The following is a 19,778-nucleotide window of genomic DNA, read 5'->3' on the forward strand; positions in this document are numbered from 1 at the left end:
AGGAATCCATTGATGAACTTAACAAGTTACAATAAGTTTCCACAAAGCACCACGTCTACCCTTCATGTTTTTTTACCAGATACTTTACAGTCAAGCTTAGTTTTTGAAGGACTTCGATGCTCAACAGAAGATTTTAGAAAAACAGAATGAAAATGATCACCAGGCATTTGATAAATAATGTGACTTGCGTTCTTCTGGTGACTGTAGGCTACTAAGTTATCTCCTGATGTTAAGGTTATTACCCAGCTTTTATTAGCGACGTTTCGTCAGTCAGCACGACTGACTTTATCAAGGGGGCTGAAACAAGTGAAAACAACCTGTTCAGCAACAAATGGCTCAACACAAAAACATACTGACGAAATGAATAAGTAGCAAGAATCAGAGTTTAAAAACGCAACAATTAAGATTACCGCTTAGTTTAATTGATAACGCAGTGATGTCTAAAAACAGTAGGATACTATCCAACTGCGAAAAATTATCTCTTCATCATGAAGAAACGTTGAAATAATATGAGACAAGACAGAAATGGAATGGCAAATACAACGATATGTTTTCAACAGAGTTTATTGTTTCGTAACATTTTGATTTACTATTCCATCATTTTCCCTCTGCTTACGTTTGTTTTCTTCTTCATTATTGACTCAATGCAGAGCAACAAGATTATTTCCAAAAATTTAACTTCCGTTGCCTTTACTGACAGGTAGGCTACAGTACCGTATTGAAGTAGGTTTTTTTTTTTTTTTTTTTATTTATTTTTTTTTTTTTATTGAAGTAGGCCAGTTTGAAGTTGGCAAAATGAATTGAATACCGGTAAACTTGAAAATTTTAATGTTTTGTTATTCAACCTCTTATTTGTTGCTTCCAAAAGAATAGGTTATCTGCAGAAACATAAATTATTTTATTTTGCTAGTTCAGGGTTTTCTTTAACAAACTATGAAGGTTTTTACAGCTATTTGAAATAGCATGGCTTTCAAAAGCCCTATCAGTTTAAAAGCATTACAGTTAGCAAGGCAACTGGATGTTCCTGCTTATGCTTTTCTGCGATCAAACACTGCTTTCGTTGGATGTCGTTGCTCAGCATATGATTTATTGTTTTATTGTTTTGAGGATCTATGCATGCACTTGGAAAACTTATCAGCTGTTATTAGTGTGCGTGGTTGAACAGAGCTTTGAAACAGAATATCATTTGTCCAATAACGATGTCATTAAAAACCAATTCACGAGTCCAAAACATTGATTTTCACCAACATGGATAAGTTTCTTTCTAATATCACATATTAATTTGTTAAATTTTTTAAGTAAATCGTTGTTCCGGAAAATGACAATGAAGTATAGGCTAGGTGGTAAATTGATCAATGGCGTAGCCTACATTGGCCTTTTACCAACTACCTCACTGCAATTAACTATGAAATTTTTTTTCAGACCTCTAATATTAGCTCACCTCCATTACTGCAATTATGAATCCATTAATAAACCAAACCTGTTGCTAAATGACCGCATGCTGGAAAGTTGCATGCTTTGAAGCCATGCTTTGAAGCCTGCTGAAACATTGTGAACACAAGTGATGTAGCCTACGCGTACAGTATACAAAAAGTATTGACGTTGTCAGCGCAAACGCAAACGTTCGAAAAACCATACGCCGTATGCGTCAAAATGATATGTTAAAAAGTCGGCGGCGTCAGCGTCAGCGCATTCACTAAGGTAAACTCATTTTGTTTGCTAGGTGCCAAACATTCACATGGTATAAACCACTCGAAACAAACAAGTTTGATTTTGAATTTCCACCAAGAAACACAAGCATCTGAAAGTGTTCATCTTTTTTAACAACTTTGATAGGTGGCAAGTGGCCATTTTTCGAATTTCAGTTTGATAAAAAAAATGCAAACAACAGCTAAGACATTAAAAAGTAAACGTTGACGCTATACGCTAAAAAACCGCGAAAACTTTACGGCATAGCCTCAAGCGACAACTATCCAAAAAATGTGGCCGTAAGCGTTAGCGTAAACAAAAATTCTACGACGCAAGTCTACGGCGTAGAATTTGCGGCGTATACGTACGTCTCTGGTGAACACTCAAAAAAGTGGTCAATGTACGCCAGCACTGAAATTGATTGCTTCGATTATGAATCCATTAATAAACCAAACCTGTTGCTATAAGTTTCTAAAAACAATGACAGCATGCTTGGTGTTCTCAACAATATAGGTGCTCTGCAGCCAAAGGCAGATTTGAAGGACTTCTTTGTTTAGTAGGCCTAAATGGTCTGTTGTTTCAGACATGAAGTTTTCTACTTCGTCGGTGCATTTGCAACAATATTTAACACATTATTATCGTTAGTTTTCAAGTGTGATGCTCCAATTAGTGAAATCTAGAAACTGAGAATTAATTACGTAACTTTCTTCTATTAAAACTAAAATGCCAGAATATTTTAATTTTTTCAAATTGCACGTGGAGTCAATTTCAATCAAAATGTATTGATGGACATTGCGCGTTATCTCAAGAAAAGAGTTTGGTAACTACAGTACAATCTACTGACAAAGTGTTTGCTCATTCTTGTTGCATCCAAAAATAGCCTTTTAGTAAAAACTGCTGCTGGGCTACGAAACATCAAAGAGCCCAACATAAAATGCCTCAAAACAAAATGTATCAAACAGCCCATTCCACATGCCCCAAATTCAAATGAAATACATGCGGACATCTTCACCAACGTCCTCACAGAGCTTTCTTTTGCGGGAGGAATATGGGAGCGCCTGAATAAGCAATATTTTAACTTAACCAAATAAAACCTCAAAATAACAAAGGACATGATCCTCTACAATCCATTCCCCCACAAACAAAAGAAGAATCCAATATCATTGATCCTGATGAATGTCAAAAGCATACCATCATCAAAAAAAGATATCTCTGGATATTAGCGACACATACATATGGAGCACAAAACGGTCCACTATCCAAGCCCACTGGGTATTCATGACAAAAACAAAAGACATAACACAAAAACATAACATTTTTGTCATTTGACATTTCCATTTCTCCTAAACCTCCTCTTACGATCAGAAAAAAGACGAACCAGTTGAGATTTTCTCCTCAACCGTCTCTCTCAGCCATTTTTGATGATAGGGATACTAATTGAAGAGGTGGGCTTCACTAGTTTAGCACGGTGGTAGATAATCTTTGAAAATTTTTAAACAGCCACTGGTGTAACAACCAATGTTTAGCCCGTCCCTCTCACTTATCTAAAACGGCCTGATACCGGAAGAGTGATTGCAACCGTCCCTCTCCCTCGTTCCACTCGCTTTGGGATGATAGGATTGCATCGGCCCATTCAAAGAAGACTCTGGGGTCAGCAAAAGCTACCCTCCCTCTCTGACATCTCCTCCAAATGAGATGTCAGATTGAAGTGGCCCTTTTTCCACACGTTCGTGCCCTTCTTCAAACGAGCACCAAAAATAAACACACACATACAAAAAAAATCTAAAGTAAAATTTTCTCTTTACCACAACGTGCTAGTTCTCGAGCTTGAAACGCCACTTCTTAGTCTGCTCCAACATCAGCAAGAGGAAAGTTGAGACATGCAGATAAGCGACCTGCAGATTACAAATACGCACACCGAGTGATCACGCAAAACTCTTTGTCTCTATGGAATTGAAATGGGCATGTAGATTTGCGTTATATTACGTTACGTTCTCACATGCGCATCGCAGCGATCCTTCAATTGGCCCGCGTTATGAGCTCGAAGCTTTGACGCAGTGTGTTTTCAGCTCTTTGGCGGTGTTTCTGAATGATTCCTGGTTTTGTGTGGCTGAAGAGTGGTCGATCACCATCATTTCCTAGTTTCGTTCAGCCACAGACGGTTCTTTCCTATTTTTGGTGTCGTCACAGACGGTCGTAAGGACTCCTGCTCTGGCTTTTGTTACAAGAATGTTCGACTTTTCCTGTTTTATTTGATGATGGAATAATTGCACCTTGACAGTCCTAGCCCGGATGTCCTGCATAAGGTAGACCCAGCTAGCAGGTTGTGTTGCCTTTATTTTCAAAAACCTTTACAGCCTTATTTAACTTAACAGAGGAGTCATTAGAAAGTGGTTTTAGAAAGCAGTAACTACATATTTGATGTAATTTTTTCTGGTTGGGTTTTTTGCGTGGAATTGAGCACTTTTTGTTATTAGCATTTGTTGAATAGCATTTATTGTTTATATTTTTTATTTATTTATTGCAATTACTTCAAACCAAAACTTTTTGAAACAAAAATAAAGCCTGCAAGATGTTTCAAATGTATTTCATCTAAATGACTTCCCTTTTTTGCTTGGTAGCTATTGAGCACTTTTTGTAATATTAATATCATTTATTGTTTATAGTCTTTTTATTTATTGCAATTACTTCAAACCAAAACTTTTCGAAACAAAAATAAAGTTTGCAAAATGTCTCTATCTTTAGTTTCAAATGTGTTTTATCCAAATGACTTCTCTACTTTTCCTTCAAATCTAGATCGTTTCGAAGTGTGCAAGGCTACTACTGACCAACAATTTCATGGAAGTATTGTTATGTGAACTTGACAGAAAAGTTGCTGTTGGGCATTTTTAAAAATTCGTTTTTGTTTGCTAATAAATTCGTAAACTTTTTCATTTTATTTATTCACCTAAATTCTTCAAAATTATCTAAAAATCTAGGCTGCCACTAACAACTAGGTAACGTCACGGACACGATCATCATAAAATTCAAATAGTTTATTTGATTTCATTTTTGAAATACCCTGACACAAGTTGAGGTCTCAAAAGAAAAGATGTCAAGTAAACATTCCGTTGAATTTTCTTTGCGTACTTTCTGATGTCTTTTTCTGCAAAATGAAATGCAACATATAATTATAGGCCTAACTGATACTGTTTTATTTTATCGATCAAAGAAAGACATAATTTATAATTATCTTTTCCATTGCAGGTTTGAATTAAACATTTACATGAAATGAAACTATTTCCAGATTGCAGTGAGATTGCTTGTGGCTGCCTTTAAATAAATAGCCAACGGTTTTTTAACATGTTGAAGTTACTCCAATACTTGTATACGGTAGATCTAAACTCTAAACGCTTAAAAGAATAATAAATTTAAATGTGCAGATATACGATACTTACTAGTAGCAGTAGGTGAATTTGTAGCTGGAAGCACAGGGGGCTCTGTAGACCCAACTGTAGAAGCTGCCACAATAATAAGCAGGAGCGCATGTGGCTCTCACTTTGCAAGTGTAACCACAAGCGAAGTTTTGGACAAGCTTGGGAATAAGAACATTCCAGTGGTTATCGAAGTCAGCCTCGTAGCTCTTGCATCGTCTAACAAGAAGGTCGACGTAGCAATCGGACATGTATGCGCCCCAGCTGTAGCAAGTGTAGTATTTGCTGAAGTAAGACTTGAGCATTGTGTAGTATTGGTCCAAGTGACATTGTTTAGCCTGAAAAAGGTAAATATAGATTGGTAATGTTTGCAAACCTCACAATTTTCAAAGGTTTTACACAATTCAATTATGGTGAATCATTTCAACAAACAAACACCAAATACGTACGGCAGCAAGTTTCTCGACAAAGTAAGCTCGCTTCTTGGCAACAGAATCTCTGAGTTTCTTCTCATAGTCAGCGATGGCAACCTTTCTCTTGGCAATGCAAGCATCAAACATGGCTTGGATCTTGGCGATGTAAGCTTTGAATGCCTTTTCGTAAGCATCTTGTGACTTTTGGTGCTTCGTGTAACAATCGGAAATTCGTTGATTAAGTTGGGTCCAGTACTTTGAGCAAGCTTCCTCTCGCACTTGTTCAAGTTCTTTTTTCACTCTAGCGAGTTCAGCAATTTGATAAGCAGTAAGAGTGCTGGAACTGAAACAAGCAACTTATGAAAAAGTGTTGGCAAGTAAATAAAACAATTATCTTAATTTTAATCGAAACGATAACAACATTTGTTTCCGGATATTTTCCATTTTCAATTGAATTATATTCCACAAGTAGAAAAACGCCCCAACTGGATTATGATTTGAATTAAAAGTAAAGTTGTGGTTGTATTTAAGAAAAGAAAATTACTGAAATGAAATAAAACACAAAGAAGCGTAGCCTAAGCCTACAATAGTAATGGGACAAAATTTAATGGATCAAAAAGGAACTTTGAAAATATTCCCGATAATGTACAGTAAATTAATCTTATTTTTGCATTTCGATTAAATGTAAATAAAATTACGAAAAATAGCTTCTCTCAATTTTATGCTTTTCATTTTGTTGGCTTGGATGAAAAAATGTGATGCATGTTTTTACTTACCAGTAAAGGAATCGTCGCCTCAAACTTTCGAGGTAAGCGGCATGTCTATCCTTGACGCATTGTTCAAAAGCAAGCTTGTATTGAACGTGGTAATCGATCCACTTGTTCTTCCAGGTGTAAAACTGGGTGTTACGTTCCTTGAGAGCATCCTCCATCTTCTTAGTCAATTCAGCGATGAGTGGAGCAACACTTCCGGCGGCGGCATCTGGAAAGCAAAGTCTTTGTATTTTACAAAATGACAAGTTAAAGGCAATACTTCAGTTTTTAGATGATTTCTTTTTGTTGTTACAATTTTTGTTAGATCATTTTTAAATTTGATATTCGAAGCTATATCCTGAGTTTTGTGACTTTTTTTCACTTCCTCTTTCTTTTATTCGAACTCGCACTCTCTTTCCTATATCTTATGTTTGGCACGCTCACAACAAACAAAGTGTTGCCTTCGTGCCAAATCTTTGCATTCAGTAAATCATTCCCGTCTTGAGCACGCTTTGAAGTTGCTTTTTTGTCGTTATTAACATTTTCCAGGACCCCTGCTGTGTTACGGCGAGTATGAATTTTCGCTTCGATGGTTGGAAATAAACATAGCATAATAGTGAAGTCGGATGAAAAAATATTCTATTACTATAATTAAGTGATATCTTTCATGCTTAATCAATAAACTATGCAAGGGTATGACAACATTGTTATATTTTGTTACAATCTTTGACACTTTGTAACTTACTGACGTCACAAGTTTTCAAGTTCTTGTAAGTGACAAACTTGTACTTATAAACGAAAGGAGCAAGATAGTATTGCTTGCAAGCATAAGTGTTCTTGTAAGTGTACCAGCATCCGAGAGATTTGCTGAAAAACAAGGAAATGGAGTGAAATAGATTTAACCGCTATTTGCTAAACTTTTTGCATTTTTAGTCTTACATGAAGCGTTTCATAATAAATGTAGGTACAAGATAACTAGTACGTTTGCAACAAGCCTGCTCACCAGCTGCTGTAATAAGATTTTTTGTAGAATCTGAGACTAGCATTGGACATGTAACATCGGTATGCGCAAGTGTAGTAGTTGATGAGCTTGTTCTTGTATTCGTTAAGCTTGGTTCTGTATGCACTGACAATATCTTGGACTTTGTACTTTTCTTGATAGTGGTAATCGTAAACGGCATAGTAAGCTTTGTATCCAAGCCAATAGTCGGCTTCGCCACCTGCAAAATAATCACATGTGAGATGTACTTAACAAAGTCTACGATATTTGGGTAGCTGGTTGCATTTGAACTGATTTAGAGGTTCGTTTGCTATAAAAAGATAAACCCAAATTAAGCTAAACAAAAAAAACTTATAAACAAACCAGAAACACCATCTCTACTTTTAACGGTTTAGAACCAGAGCCAGAATAGTTGTTGCGGTATACAGTATCGAAACAAAATTTGAAGCATTATTGTTTGACACTGGGCTTGATTAAATAACGCAAGAAGCCTGCATAGGTAAAAATATGTTAGTTTGTTAGATTTTGATTTGTTATTAAACGGTCGTAAATAAGTAGTTTGGTACGTAATATAATATTATATTACTGAAAAGAGAATCCAAAAGCTTGCGAAGGCCTTCCTTGTTCTTGAGAACGATTGAATAAAGGTAAGTGTCGTATTTTGAGACGTAATCGTTGATCTTCGTTTCAAGAGCCTTCTTGTATTCAGCGATCTTTGCAAGTCGAGTGTTCAAGCAATCTTCAGCGCTGCAATGTTTCGCTGTTAGCATCAATGTCATACCACAGTGCGCCTTACTTCTTGCCAGCAGCTTCTTAATAAGTTTAATAATATCGCCTCGTAGCCATGCTGCTGCATTCATTCATCACTGCATTCATCATTTCCTTGTAGTTTTAATTTTAGTTTTAATTTCGCTTTAACAATAGTCTACATATTATTCCACAATTAGGCCCAGAGTAGGCCTGAAGTGAAAACTTTTAAAGAAAATGTTACTCACGCCTTGACAATCTTAGCATGGTACTCGGAAAGAGTCTTAATCTTGGAAGCAATGAGAGAGTTGTAACTGGCGAAAATTGCGGCTCGTTTTTCATCAAGCTTCTTGTTGTAGGCAGCGATCTTGGCATCTCTATCATTGATGTAGATCAAACCACCACAACTGAAATAGAAAACATCTGATTGGTGACAAAGTCATTAGAGGTTATAAATTACGAGCAATGATGTGTAATCAACAAACTCACGTTCTGTAAGCGTAGTACATGGTCAAGTACTTCTTGTAGTATTCCTTGTATTCAGCATGGATAGCATCAATCTTCTTCATGAATTCGTCTCTCTTGGTGTACATAGCTGCACTCATTTTAGTGAGGGAGGTTGCCAAGCAGTTCCTGACTTCACTGGTGACATCAGCAACGCTCTTTTCTGAAATGTCAAGAGCCAATGGTTTTGCTGTAGATATAGCGAGATCGACTTTATTTTGAATCCGAAATAGAAATTCATTTTGTCATAATATAGGCAGGTCTATCTATTAAACGTCGATCACCAGAATGCTCAACAGTTTTACTCACCGGACCATCCAGCCTTTCCGCAATCTTCACCGGGGTAAACCTTCAAGATGGGGGAGTAGTAGCTTGAAGAGCACCAAGTGCTTGGGAAGTAGAAAGTGTATCTGTAGCATGATGTTGTAGGATAGACGTAGAAATTGTGGCTACAGTAGTAGCTATAGGTGTAAGCTGCGTTTGAGGCCTGAAACATGTCAACATAATCTCAATGGTTAGTTAAAATTTTCACAATACGATAACTTTTATAATAATCGATTGAATTAATAAATTTTTGTGGATAGGTATTAGTAGCTACAACACATTTTCCAACGCAAATATTAAAATAAACTTTTAATGATCTCGTAGCCTACAACATTCTAATGGATTACAAATGTGCTATAAATTCAGACTTACGGCAATGCACGCCAAAAGAACCAACAAAAGTCTCATCTCGGTGTGTGTTCTTTGCTGTCGAAAAAACTCGATAATCTTTCGTTGAACGCTCACCTTTTTATAAGAAATTCGCTCCATGCAACACCACTCAAAACTTCATTAGCTCCAGGATGTATGTTTTGTTGAGCGAGCGCAAGCTAAGTTGAAGTATCATCATTGTGGAAGGGTTTGAGCTAATGGCCTTAATTAACATATCCTGGAGATATGATGCAAACATACAATGTTATGGAAAATGGTCTATAACTTGTTGCTATGAAGCTTTGGCCTGTGCACCTTCAGCAGATTATGCTAATGATGATTGCGAAGGATATTCTAGTTTTATTTTCATTTGTTTCGCGTTCCGTAGGCCGTCGGTCGATACAGCGCAAGAGCATGTGACTATGTCTTTGGGAAGACACTTAAAGGCATGCCGTCTGTTGCGGAGTGATGGCGCTCTTTGACTATAGTCCTTGATGTCTCATGTTTATGAGTAACACTACCGAATGCTGCTCTAGAAAGAAATGTTTACGGCTCTTCTTGGGGTTATGGGCTGCTGAACTGAACATGCGTTGTATAAACTTTCCCCGTGAAAGCCCAAGAAACAAGGAGGTAAACATTTTAATAGCCTTAGGTCGGGCCTGGCCAACATTCGGCTTTCGAGCCGCCTGCGGTATTTCTCCAAGTTTTATGCGACTCCTACGTTCAGTATAACTCGACTTTGGTTAAAGTCACCCATGTGTTTTTGTTCAATCAAGTCATTAAAAGCTTTGACAGCGCGATTGCATAATAGACTATTTTTGAACAAACAAACCATGCTTCATGCAGTAGGCTATAGTTCGTCATAATCAAGTACAGTACTTGAACAATTTCACAACTATTTCGCATTGTCATTTATTGTAATTAGGAATCCATTGATGAACTTAACAAGTTACAATAAGTTTCCACAAAGCACCACGTCTACCCTTCATGTTTTTTTACCAGATACTTTACAGTCAAGCTTAGTTTTTGAAGGACTTCGATGCTCAACAGAAGATTTTAGAAAAACAGAATGAAAATGATCACCAGGCATTTGATAAATAATGTGACTTGCGTTCTTCTGGTGACTGTAGGCTACTAAGTTATCTCCTGATGTTAAGGTTATTACCCAGCTTTTATTAGCGACGTTTCGTCAGTCAGCACGGCTGACTTTATCAAGGGGGCTGAAACAAGTGAAAACAACCTGTTCAGCAACAAATGGCTCAACACAAAAACATACTGACGAAATGAATAAGTAGCAAGAATCAGAGTTTAAAAACGCAACAATTAAGATTACCGCTTAGTTTAATTGATAACGCAGTGATGTCTAAAAACAGTAGGATACTATCCAACTGCGAAAAATTATCTCTTCATCATGAAGAAACGTTGAAATAATATGAGACAAGACAGAAATGGAATGGCAAATACAACGATATGTTTTCAACAGAGTTTATTGTTTCGTAACATTTTGATTTACTATTCCATCATTTTCCCTCTGCTTACGTTTGTTTTCTTCTTCATTATTGACTCAATGCAGAGCAACAAGATTATTTCCAAAAATTTAACTTCCGTTGCCTTTACTGACAGGTAGGCTACAGTACCGTATTGAAGTAGGTTTTTTTTTTTTTTTTTTATTTATTTTTTTTTTTTTATTGAAGTAGGCCAATTTGAAGTTGGCAAAATGAATTGAATACCGGTAAACTTGAAAATTTTAATGTTTTGTTATTCAACCTCTTATTTGTTGCTTCCAAAAGAATAGGTTATCTGCAGAAACATAAATTATTTTATTTTGCTAGTTCAGGGTTTTCTTTAACAAACTATGAAGGTTTTTACAGCTATTTGAAATAGCATGGCTTTCAAAAGCCCTATCAGTTTAAAAGCATTACAGTTAGCAAGGCAACTGGATGTTCCTGCTTATGCTTTTCTGCGATCAAACACTGCTTTCGTTGGATGTCGTTGCTCAGCATATGATTTATTGTTTTATTGTTTTGAGGATCTATGCATGCACTTGGAAAACTTATCAGCTGTTATTAGTGTGCGTGGTTGAACAGAGCTTTGAAACAGAATATCATTTGTCCAATAACGATGTCATTAAAAACCAATTCACGAGTCCAAAACATTGATTTTCACCAACATGGATAAGTTTCTTTCTAATATCACATATTAATTTGTTAAATTTTTTAAGTAAATCGTTGTTCCGGAAAATGACAATGAAGTATAGGCTAGGTGGTAAATTGATCAATGGCGTAGCCTACATTGGCCTTTTACCAACTACCTCACTGCAATTAACTATGAAATTTTTTTTCAGACCTCTAATATTAGCTCACCTCCATTACTGCAATTATGAATCCATTAATAAACCAAACCTGTTGCTAAATGACCGCATGCTGGAAAGTTGCATGCTTTGAAGCCATGCTTTGAAGCCTGCTGAAACATTGTGAACACAAGTGATGTAGCCTACGCGTACAGTATACAAAAAATATTGACGTTGTCAGCGCAAACGCAAACGTTCGAAAAACCATACGCCGTATGCGTCAAAATGATATGTTAAAAAGTCGGCGGCGTCAGCGTCAGCGCATTCACTAAGGTAAACTCATTTTGTTTGCTAGGTGCCAAACATTCACATGGTATAAACCACTCGAAACAAACAAGTTTGATTTTGAATTTCCACCAAGAAACACAAGCATCTGAAAGTGTTCATCTTTTTTAACAACTTTGATAGGTGGCAAGTGGCCATTTTTCGAATTTCAGTTTGATAAAAAAAATGCAAACAACAGCTAAGACATTAAAAAGTATACGTTGACGCTATACGCTAAAAAACCGCGAAAACTTTACGGCATAGCCTCAAGCGACAACTATCCAAAAAATGTGGCCGTAAGCGTTAGCGTAAACAAAAATTCTACGACGCAAGTCTACGGCGTAGAATTTGCGGCGTATACGTACGTCTCTGGTGAACACTCAAAAAAGTGGTCAATGTACGCCAGCACTGAAATTGATTGCTTCGATTATGAATCCATTAATAAACCAAACCTGTTGCTATAAGTTTCTAAAAACAATGACAGCATGCTTGGTGTTCTCAACAATATAGGTGCTCTGCAGCCAAAGGCAGATTTGAAGGACTTCTTTGTTTAGTAGGCCTAAATGGTCTGTTGTTTCAGACATGAAGTTTTCTACTTCGTCGGTGCATTTGCAACAATATTTAACACATTATTATCGTTAGTTTTCAAGTGTGATGCTCCAATTAGTGAAATCTAGAAACTGAGAATTAATTACGTAACTTTCTTCTATTAAAACTAAAATGCCAGAATATTTTAATTTTTTCAAATTGCACGTGGAGTCAATTTCAATCAAAATGTATTGATGGACATTGCGCGTTATCTCAAGAAAAGAGTTTGGTAACTACAGTACAATCTACTGACAAAGTGTTTGCTCATTCTTGTTGCATCCAAAAATAGCCTTTTAGTAAAAACTGCTGCTGGGCTACGAAACATCAAAGAGCCCAACATAAAATGCCTCAAAACAAAATGTATCAAACAGCCCATTCCACATGCCCCAAATTCAAATGAAATACATGCGGACATCTTCACCAACGTCCTCACAGAGCTTTCTTTTGCGGGAGGAATATGGGAGCGCCTGAATAAGCAATATTTTAACTTAACCAAATAAAACCTCAAAATAACAAAGGACATGATCCTCTACAATCCATTCCCCCACAAACAAAAGAAGAATCCAATATCATTGATCCTGATGAATGTCAAAAGCATACCATCATCAAAAAAAGATATCTCTGGATATTAGCGACACATACATATGGAGCACAAAACGGTCCACTATCCAAGCCCACTGGGTATTCATGACAAAAACAAAAGACATAACACAAAAACATAACATTTTTGTCATTTGACATTTCCATTTCTCCTAAACCTCCTCCTACGATCAGAAAAAAGACGAACCAGTTGAGATTTTCTCCTCAACCGTCTCTCTCAGCCATTTTTGATGATAGGGATACTAATTGAAGAGGTGGGTTTCACTAGTTTAGCACGGTGGTAGATAATCTTTGAAAATTTTTAAACAGCCACTGGTGTAACAACCAATGTTTAGCCCGTCCCTCTCACTCATCTAAAACGGCCTGATACCGGAAGAGTGATTGCAGCAGGGATATATCAACCGTCCCTCTCCCTCGTTCCACTCGCTTTGGGATGATAGGATTGCATCGGCCCATTCAAAGAAGACTCTGGGGTCAGCAAAAGCTACCCTCCCTCTCTGACATCTCCTCCAAATGAGATGTCAGATTGAAGTGGCCCTTTTTCCACACGTTCGTGCCCTTCTTCAAACGAGCACCAAAAATAAACACACACATACAAAAAAAATCTAAAGTAAAATTTTCTCTTTACCACAACGTGCTAGTTCTCGAGCTTGAAACGCCACTTCTTAGTCTGCTCCAACATCAGCAAGAGGAAAGTTGAGACATGCAGATAAGCGACCTGCAGATTACAAATACGCACACCGAGTGATCACGCAAAACTCTTTGTCTCTATGGAATTGAAATGGGCATGTAGATTTGCGTTATATTACGCTACGTTATCACATGCGCATCGCAGCGATCTTTCAATTGGCCCGCGTTATGAACTCGAAGCTTTGACGCAGTGTGTTTTCAGCTCTTTGGCGGTGTTTCTGAATGATTCCTGGTTTTGTGTGGCTGAAGAGTGGTCGATCACCATCATTTCCTAGTTTCGTTCAGCCACAGACGGTTCTTTCCTATTTTTGGTGTCGTCACAGACGGTCGTAAGGACTCCTGCTCTGGCTTTTGTTACAAGAATGTTCGACCTTTCCTGTTTTATTTGATGATGGAATAATTGCACCTTGACAGTCCTAGCCCGGATGTCCTGCATAAGGTAGACCCAGCTAGCAGGTTGTGTTGCCTTTATTTTCAAAAACCTTTACAGCCTTATTTAACTTAACAGAGGAGTCATTAGAAAGTGGTTTTAGAAAGCAGTAACTACATATTTGATGTAATTTTTTCTGGTTGGGTTTTTTGCGTGGAATTGAGCACTTTTTGTTATTAGCATTTGTTGAATAGCATTTATTGTTTATATTTTTTATTTATTTATTGCAATTACTTCAAACCAAAACTTTTTGAAACAAAAATAAAGCCTGCAAGATGTTTCAAATGTATTTCATCTAAATGACTTCCCTTTTTTGCTTGGTAGCTATTGAGCACTTTTTGTAATATTAATATCATTTATTGTTTATAGTCTTTTTATTTATTGCAATTACTTCAAACCAAAACTTTTCGAAACAAAAATAAAGTTTGCAAAATGTCTCTATCTTTAGTTTCAAATGTGTTTTATCCAAATGACTTCTCTACTTTTCCTTCGAATCTAGATCGTTTCGAAGTGTGCAAGGCTACTACTGACCAACAATTTCATGGAAGTATTGTTATGTGAACTTGACAGAAAAGTTGCTGTTGGGCATTTTTAAAAATTCGTTTTTGTTTGCTAATAAATTCGTAAATTTTTTCATTTTATTTATTCACCTAAATTCTTCAAAATTATCTAAAAATCTAGGCTGCCACTAACAACTAGGTAACGTCACGGACACGATCATCATAAAATTCAAATAGTTTATTTGATTTCATTTTTGAAATACCCTGACACAAGTTGAGGTCTCAAAAGAAAAGATGTCAAGTAAACATTCCGTTGAATTTTCTTTGCGTACTTTCTGATGTCTTTTTCTGCAAAATGAAATGCAACATATAATTATAGGCCTAACTGATACTGTTTTATTTTATCGATCAAAGAAAGACATAATTTATAATTATCTTTTCCATTGCAGGTTTGAATTAAACATTTACATGAAATGAAACTATTTCCAGATTGCAGTAAGATTGCTTGTGGCTGCCTTTAAATAAATAGCCAACGGTTTTTTAACATGTTGAAGTTACTCCAATACTTGTATACGGTAGATCTAAACTCTAAACGCTTAAAAGAATAATAAATTTAAATGTGCAGATATACGATACTTACTAGTAGCAGTAGGTGAATTTGTAGCTGGAAGCACAGGGGGCTCTGTAGACCCAACTGTAGAAGCTGCCACAATAATAAGCAGGAGCGCATGTGGCTCTCACTTTGCAAGTGTAACCACAAGCGAAGTTTTGGACAAGCTTGGGAATAAGAACATTCCAGTGGTTATCGAAGTCAGCCTCGTAGCTCTTGCATCGTCTAACAAGAAGGTCGACGTAGCAATCGGACATGTATGCGCCCCAGCTGTAGCAAGTGTAGTATTTGCTGAAGTAAGACTTGAGCATTGTGTAGTATTGGTCCAAGTGACATTGTTTAGCCTGAAAAAGGTAAATATAGATTGGTAATGTTTGCAAACCTCACAATTTTCAAAGGTTTTACACAATTCAATTATGGTGAATCATTTCAACAAACAAACACCAAATACGTACGGCAGTAAGTTTCTCGACAAAGTAAGCTCGCTTCTTGGCAACAGAATCTCTGAGTTTCTTCTCATAGTCAGCGATGGCAACCTTTCTCTTGGCAATGCAAGCATCAAACATGGCTTGGATCTTGGCGATGTAAGCTTTGAATGCCTTTTCGTAAGCATCTTGTGACTTTTGGTGCTTCGTGTAACAATCGGAAATTCGTTGATTAAGTTGGGTCCAGTACTTTGAGCAAGCTTCCTCTCGCACTTGTTCAAGTTCTTTTTTCACTCTAGCGAGTTCAGCAATTTGATAAGCAGTAAGAGTGCTGGAACTGAAACAAGCAACTTATGAAAAAGTGTTGGCAAGTAAATAAAACAATTATCTTAATTTTAATCGAAACGATAACAACATTTGTTTCCGGATATTTTCCATTTTCAATTGAATTATATTCCACAAGTAGAAAAACGCCCCAACTGGATTATGATTTGAATTAAAAGTAAAGTTGTGGTTGTATTTAAGAAAAGAAAATTACAGAAATGAAATAAAACACAAAGAAGCGTAGCCTAAGCCTACAATAGTAATGGGACAAAATTTAATGGATCAAAAAGGAACTTTGAAAATATTCCCGATAATGTACAGTAAATTAATCTTATTTTTGCATTTCGATTAAATGTAAATAAAATTACGAAAAATAGCTTCTCTCAATTTTATGCTTTTCATTTTGTTGGCTTGGATGAAAAAATGTGATGCATGTTTTTACTTACCAGTAAAGGAATCGTCGCCTCAAACTTTCGAGGTAAGCGGCATGTCTATCCTTGACGCATTGTTCAAAAGCAAGCTTGTATTGAACGTGGTAATCGATCCACTTGTTCTTCCAGGTGTAAAACTGGGTGTTACGTTCCTTGAGAGCATCCTCCATCTTCTTAGTCAATTCAGCGATGAGTGGAGCAACACTTCCGGCGGCGGCATCTGGAAAGCAAAGTCTTTGTATTTTACAAAATGACAAGTTAAAGGCAACACTTCAGTTTTTAGATGATTTCTTTTTGTTGTTACAATTTTTGTTAGATCATTTTTAAATTTGATATTCGAAGCTATATCCTGAGTTTTGTGACTTTTTTTCACTTCCTCTTTCTTTTATTCGAACTCGCACTCTCTTTCCTATATCTTATGTTTGGCACGCTCACAACAAACAAAGTGTTGCCTTCGTGCCAAATCTTTGCATTCAGTAAATCATTCCGTCTTGAGCACGCTTTGAAGTTGCTTTTTTGTCGTTATTAACATTTTCCAGACCCCTGCTGTGTTACGCGAGTATGAATTTTCGATTCGATGGTTAGAAATAAAACATAATAGTGAAGTCGGATGAAAAATATTCTATTACTATAATTAAGTGATATCTTTCATGCTTAATCAATAAACTATGCAAGGGTATGACAACATTGTTATATTTTGTTACAATCTTTGACAGTTTTGTAACTTACTGACGTCACAAGTTTTCAAGTTCTTGTAAGTGACAAACTTGTACTTATAAACGAAAGGAGCAAGATAGTATTGCTTGCAAGCATAAGTGTTCTTGTAAGTGTACCAGCATCCGAGAGATTTGCTGAAAAACAAAAAAATGGAGTGAAATAGATTTAACCGCTATTTGCTGAACTTTTTGCATTTTTAGTTTTACATGAAGCGTTTCATAATAAATGTAGGTACAAGATAACTAGTACGTTTGCAACAGGCCTGCTCACCAGCTGCTGTAATAAGATTTTTTGTAGAATCTGAGACTAGCATTGGACATGTAACATCGGTATGCGCAAGTGTAGTAGTTGATGAGCTTGTTCTTGTATTCGTTAAGCTTGGTTCTGTATGCACTGACAATATCTTGGACTTTGTACTTTTCTTGATAGTGGTAATCGTAAACGGCATAGTAAGCTTTGTATCCAAGCCAATAGTCGGCTTCGCCACCTGCAAAATAATCACATGTGAGATGTGCTTAACAAAGCCTACGATATTTGGGTAGCTGGTTGCATTTGAACTGATTTAGAGGTTCGTTTGCTATAAAAAGATAAACCCAAATACAGTTAAATAAAAAAACTTATAAACAAACCAGAAACCCCATCTTTACTTTTAACGGTTTAGAACCAGAGCCAGAATAGTTTTTGCGGTATACAGTATCGAAACAAAATTTGAAGCATTGTTGTTTGACACTGGGCTTGATTGAATAACGAAAGAAGCCTGCATAGGTAAAAATATGTTAGTTTGTTAGATTTTGATTTGTTATTAAACGGTCGTAAATAAGTAGTTTGGTACGTAATATAATATTATATTACTGAAAAGAGAATCCAAAAGCTTGCGAAGGCCTTCCTTGTTCTTGAGAACGATTGAATAAAGGTAAGTGTCGTATTTTGAGACGTAATCGTTGATCTTCGTTTCAAGAGCCTTCTTGTATTCAGCGATCTTTGCAAGTCGAGTGTTCAAGCAATCTTCAGCGCTGCAATGTTTCGCTGTTAGCATCAATGTCATACCACAGTGCGCCTTACTTCTTGCCAGCAGCTTCTTAATAAGTTTAATAATATCGCCTCGTAGCCATGCTTCTGCATTCATTCATCACTGCATTCATCATTTCCTTGTAGTTTTAATTTTAGTTTTAATTTCGCTTTAACAATAGTCTACATATTATTCCACAATTAGGCCCAGAGTAGGCCTCAAGTGAAAACTTTTAAAGAAAATGTTACTCACGCCTTGACAATCTTAGCATGGTACTCGGAAAGAGTCTTAATCTTGGAAGCAATGAGAGAGTTGTAACTGGCGAAAATTGCGGCTCGTTTTTCATCAAGCTTCTTGTTGTAGGCAGCGATCTTGGCATCTCTATCATTGATGTAGATCAAACCACCACAACTGAAATAGAAAACATCTGATTGGTGACAAAGTCATTAGAGGTTATAAATTATGAGCAATGATGTGTAATCAACAAACTCACGTTCTGTAAGCGTAGTACATGGTCAAGTACTTCTTGTAGTATTCCTTGTATTCAGCATGGATAGCATCAATCTTCTTCATGAATTCGTCTCTCTTGGTGTACATAGCTGCACTCATTTTAGTGAGGGAGGTTGCCAAGCAGTTCCTGACTTCACTGGTGACATCAGCAACGCTCTTTTCTGAAATGTCAAGAGCCAATGGTTTTGCTGTAGATATAGCGAGATCGACTTTATTTTGAATCCGAAATAGAAATTCATTTTGTCATAATATAGGCAGGTCTATCTATTAAACGTCGATCACCAGAATGCTCAACAGTTTTACTCACCGGACCATCCAGCCTTTCCGCAATCTTCACCGGGGTAAACCTTCAAGATGGGGGAGTAGTAGCTTGCAGAGCACCAAGTGCTTGGGAAGTAGAAAGTGTATCTGTAGCATGATGTTGTAGGATAGACGTAGAAATTGTGGCTACAGTAGTAGCTATAGGTGTAAGCTGCGTTTGAGGCCTGAAACATGTCAACATAATCTCAATGGTTAGTTAAAATTTTCACAATACGATAACTTTTATAATAATCGATTGAATTAATAAATTTTTGTGGATAGGTATTAGGAGCTACAAAACATTTTCCAACGCAAATATTAAAATATACCTTTAATGATCTCGCAGCCTACAACATTCTAATGGATTACAAATGTGCTATAAATTCAGACTTACGGCAATGCACGCCAAAAGAACCAACAAAAGTCTCATCTCGGTGTGTGTTCTTTGCTGTCGAAAAAACTCGATAATCTTTCGTTGAACGCTCACCTTTTTATAAGAAATTCGCTCCATGCAACACCACTCAAAACTTCATTAGCTCCAGGATGTATGTTTTGTTGAGCGAGCGCAAGCTAAGTTGAAGTATCATCATTGTGGAAGGGTTTGAGCTAATGGCCTTAATTAACATATCCTGGAGATATGATGCAAACATACAATGTTATGGAAAATGGTCTATAACTTGTTGCTATGAAGCTTTGGCCTGTGCACCTTCAGCAGATTATGCTAATGATGATTGCGAAGGATATTCTAGTTTTATTTTCATTTGTTTCGCGTTCCGTAGGCCGTCGGTCGATACAGCGCAAGAGCATGTGACTATGTCT

The 19,778-nt window shown here is 36.7% G+C and overlaps 2 protein-coding genes across 2 annotated transcripts; both read right to left on the minus strand.

Moving 5' to 3' along the window:
- Positions 1–4,709: 4,709 nt before the first annotated feature.
- LOC145767654 (uncharacterized) lies at positions 4,710–9,306 on the minus strand. Its single transcript, XM_082579522.1, has 11 exons — positions 9,215–9,306; positions 8,828–9,005; positions 8,504–8,681; positions 8,263–8,421; positions 7,854–8,014; positions 7,271–7,487; positions 7,013–7,134; positions 6,292–6,496; positions 5,552–5,858; positions 5,127–5,440; positions 4,710–4,834 (listed from the first exon to the last, which is right to left on the minus strand). Coding segments are annotated over exons 1-11 (1,878 nt in total). The 5' UTR covers positions 9,251–9,306; the 3' UTR covers positions 4,710–4,833.
- Positions 9,307–14,856: 5,550 nt separating this feature from the next.
- Positions 14,857–19,445, minus strand: LOC145765903 (uncharacterized). The gene is made up of 11 exons (XM_082577569.1): positions 19,354–19,445; positions 18,967–19,144; positions 18,643–18,820; positions 18,402–18,560; positions 17,993–18,153; positions 17,411–17,627; positions 17,153–17,274; positions 16,439–16,643; positions 15,699–16,005; positions 15,274–15,587; positions 14,857–14,981 (listed from the first exon to the last, which is right to left on the minus strand). Coding segments are annotated over exons 1-11 (1,878 nt in total). The 5' UTR covers positions 19,390–19,445; the 3' UTR covers positions 14,857–14,980.
- Between the last annotated feature and the right edge of the window lie 333 nt (positions 19,446–19,778).

Source organism: Aplidium turbinatum, chromosome 3 (genome assembly GCF_918807975.1).
Source record: "Aplidium turbinatum chromosome 3, kaAplTurb1.1, whole genome shotgun sequence".
NCBI lineage: Eukaryota > Metazoa > Chordata > Ascidiacea > Aplousobranchia > Polyclinidae > Aplidium > Aplidium turbinatum.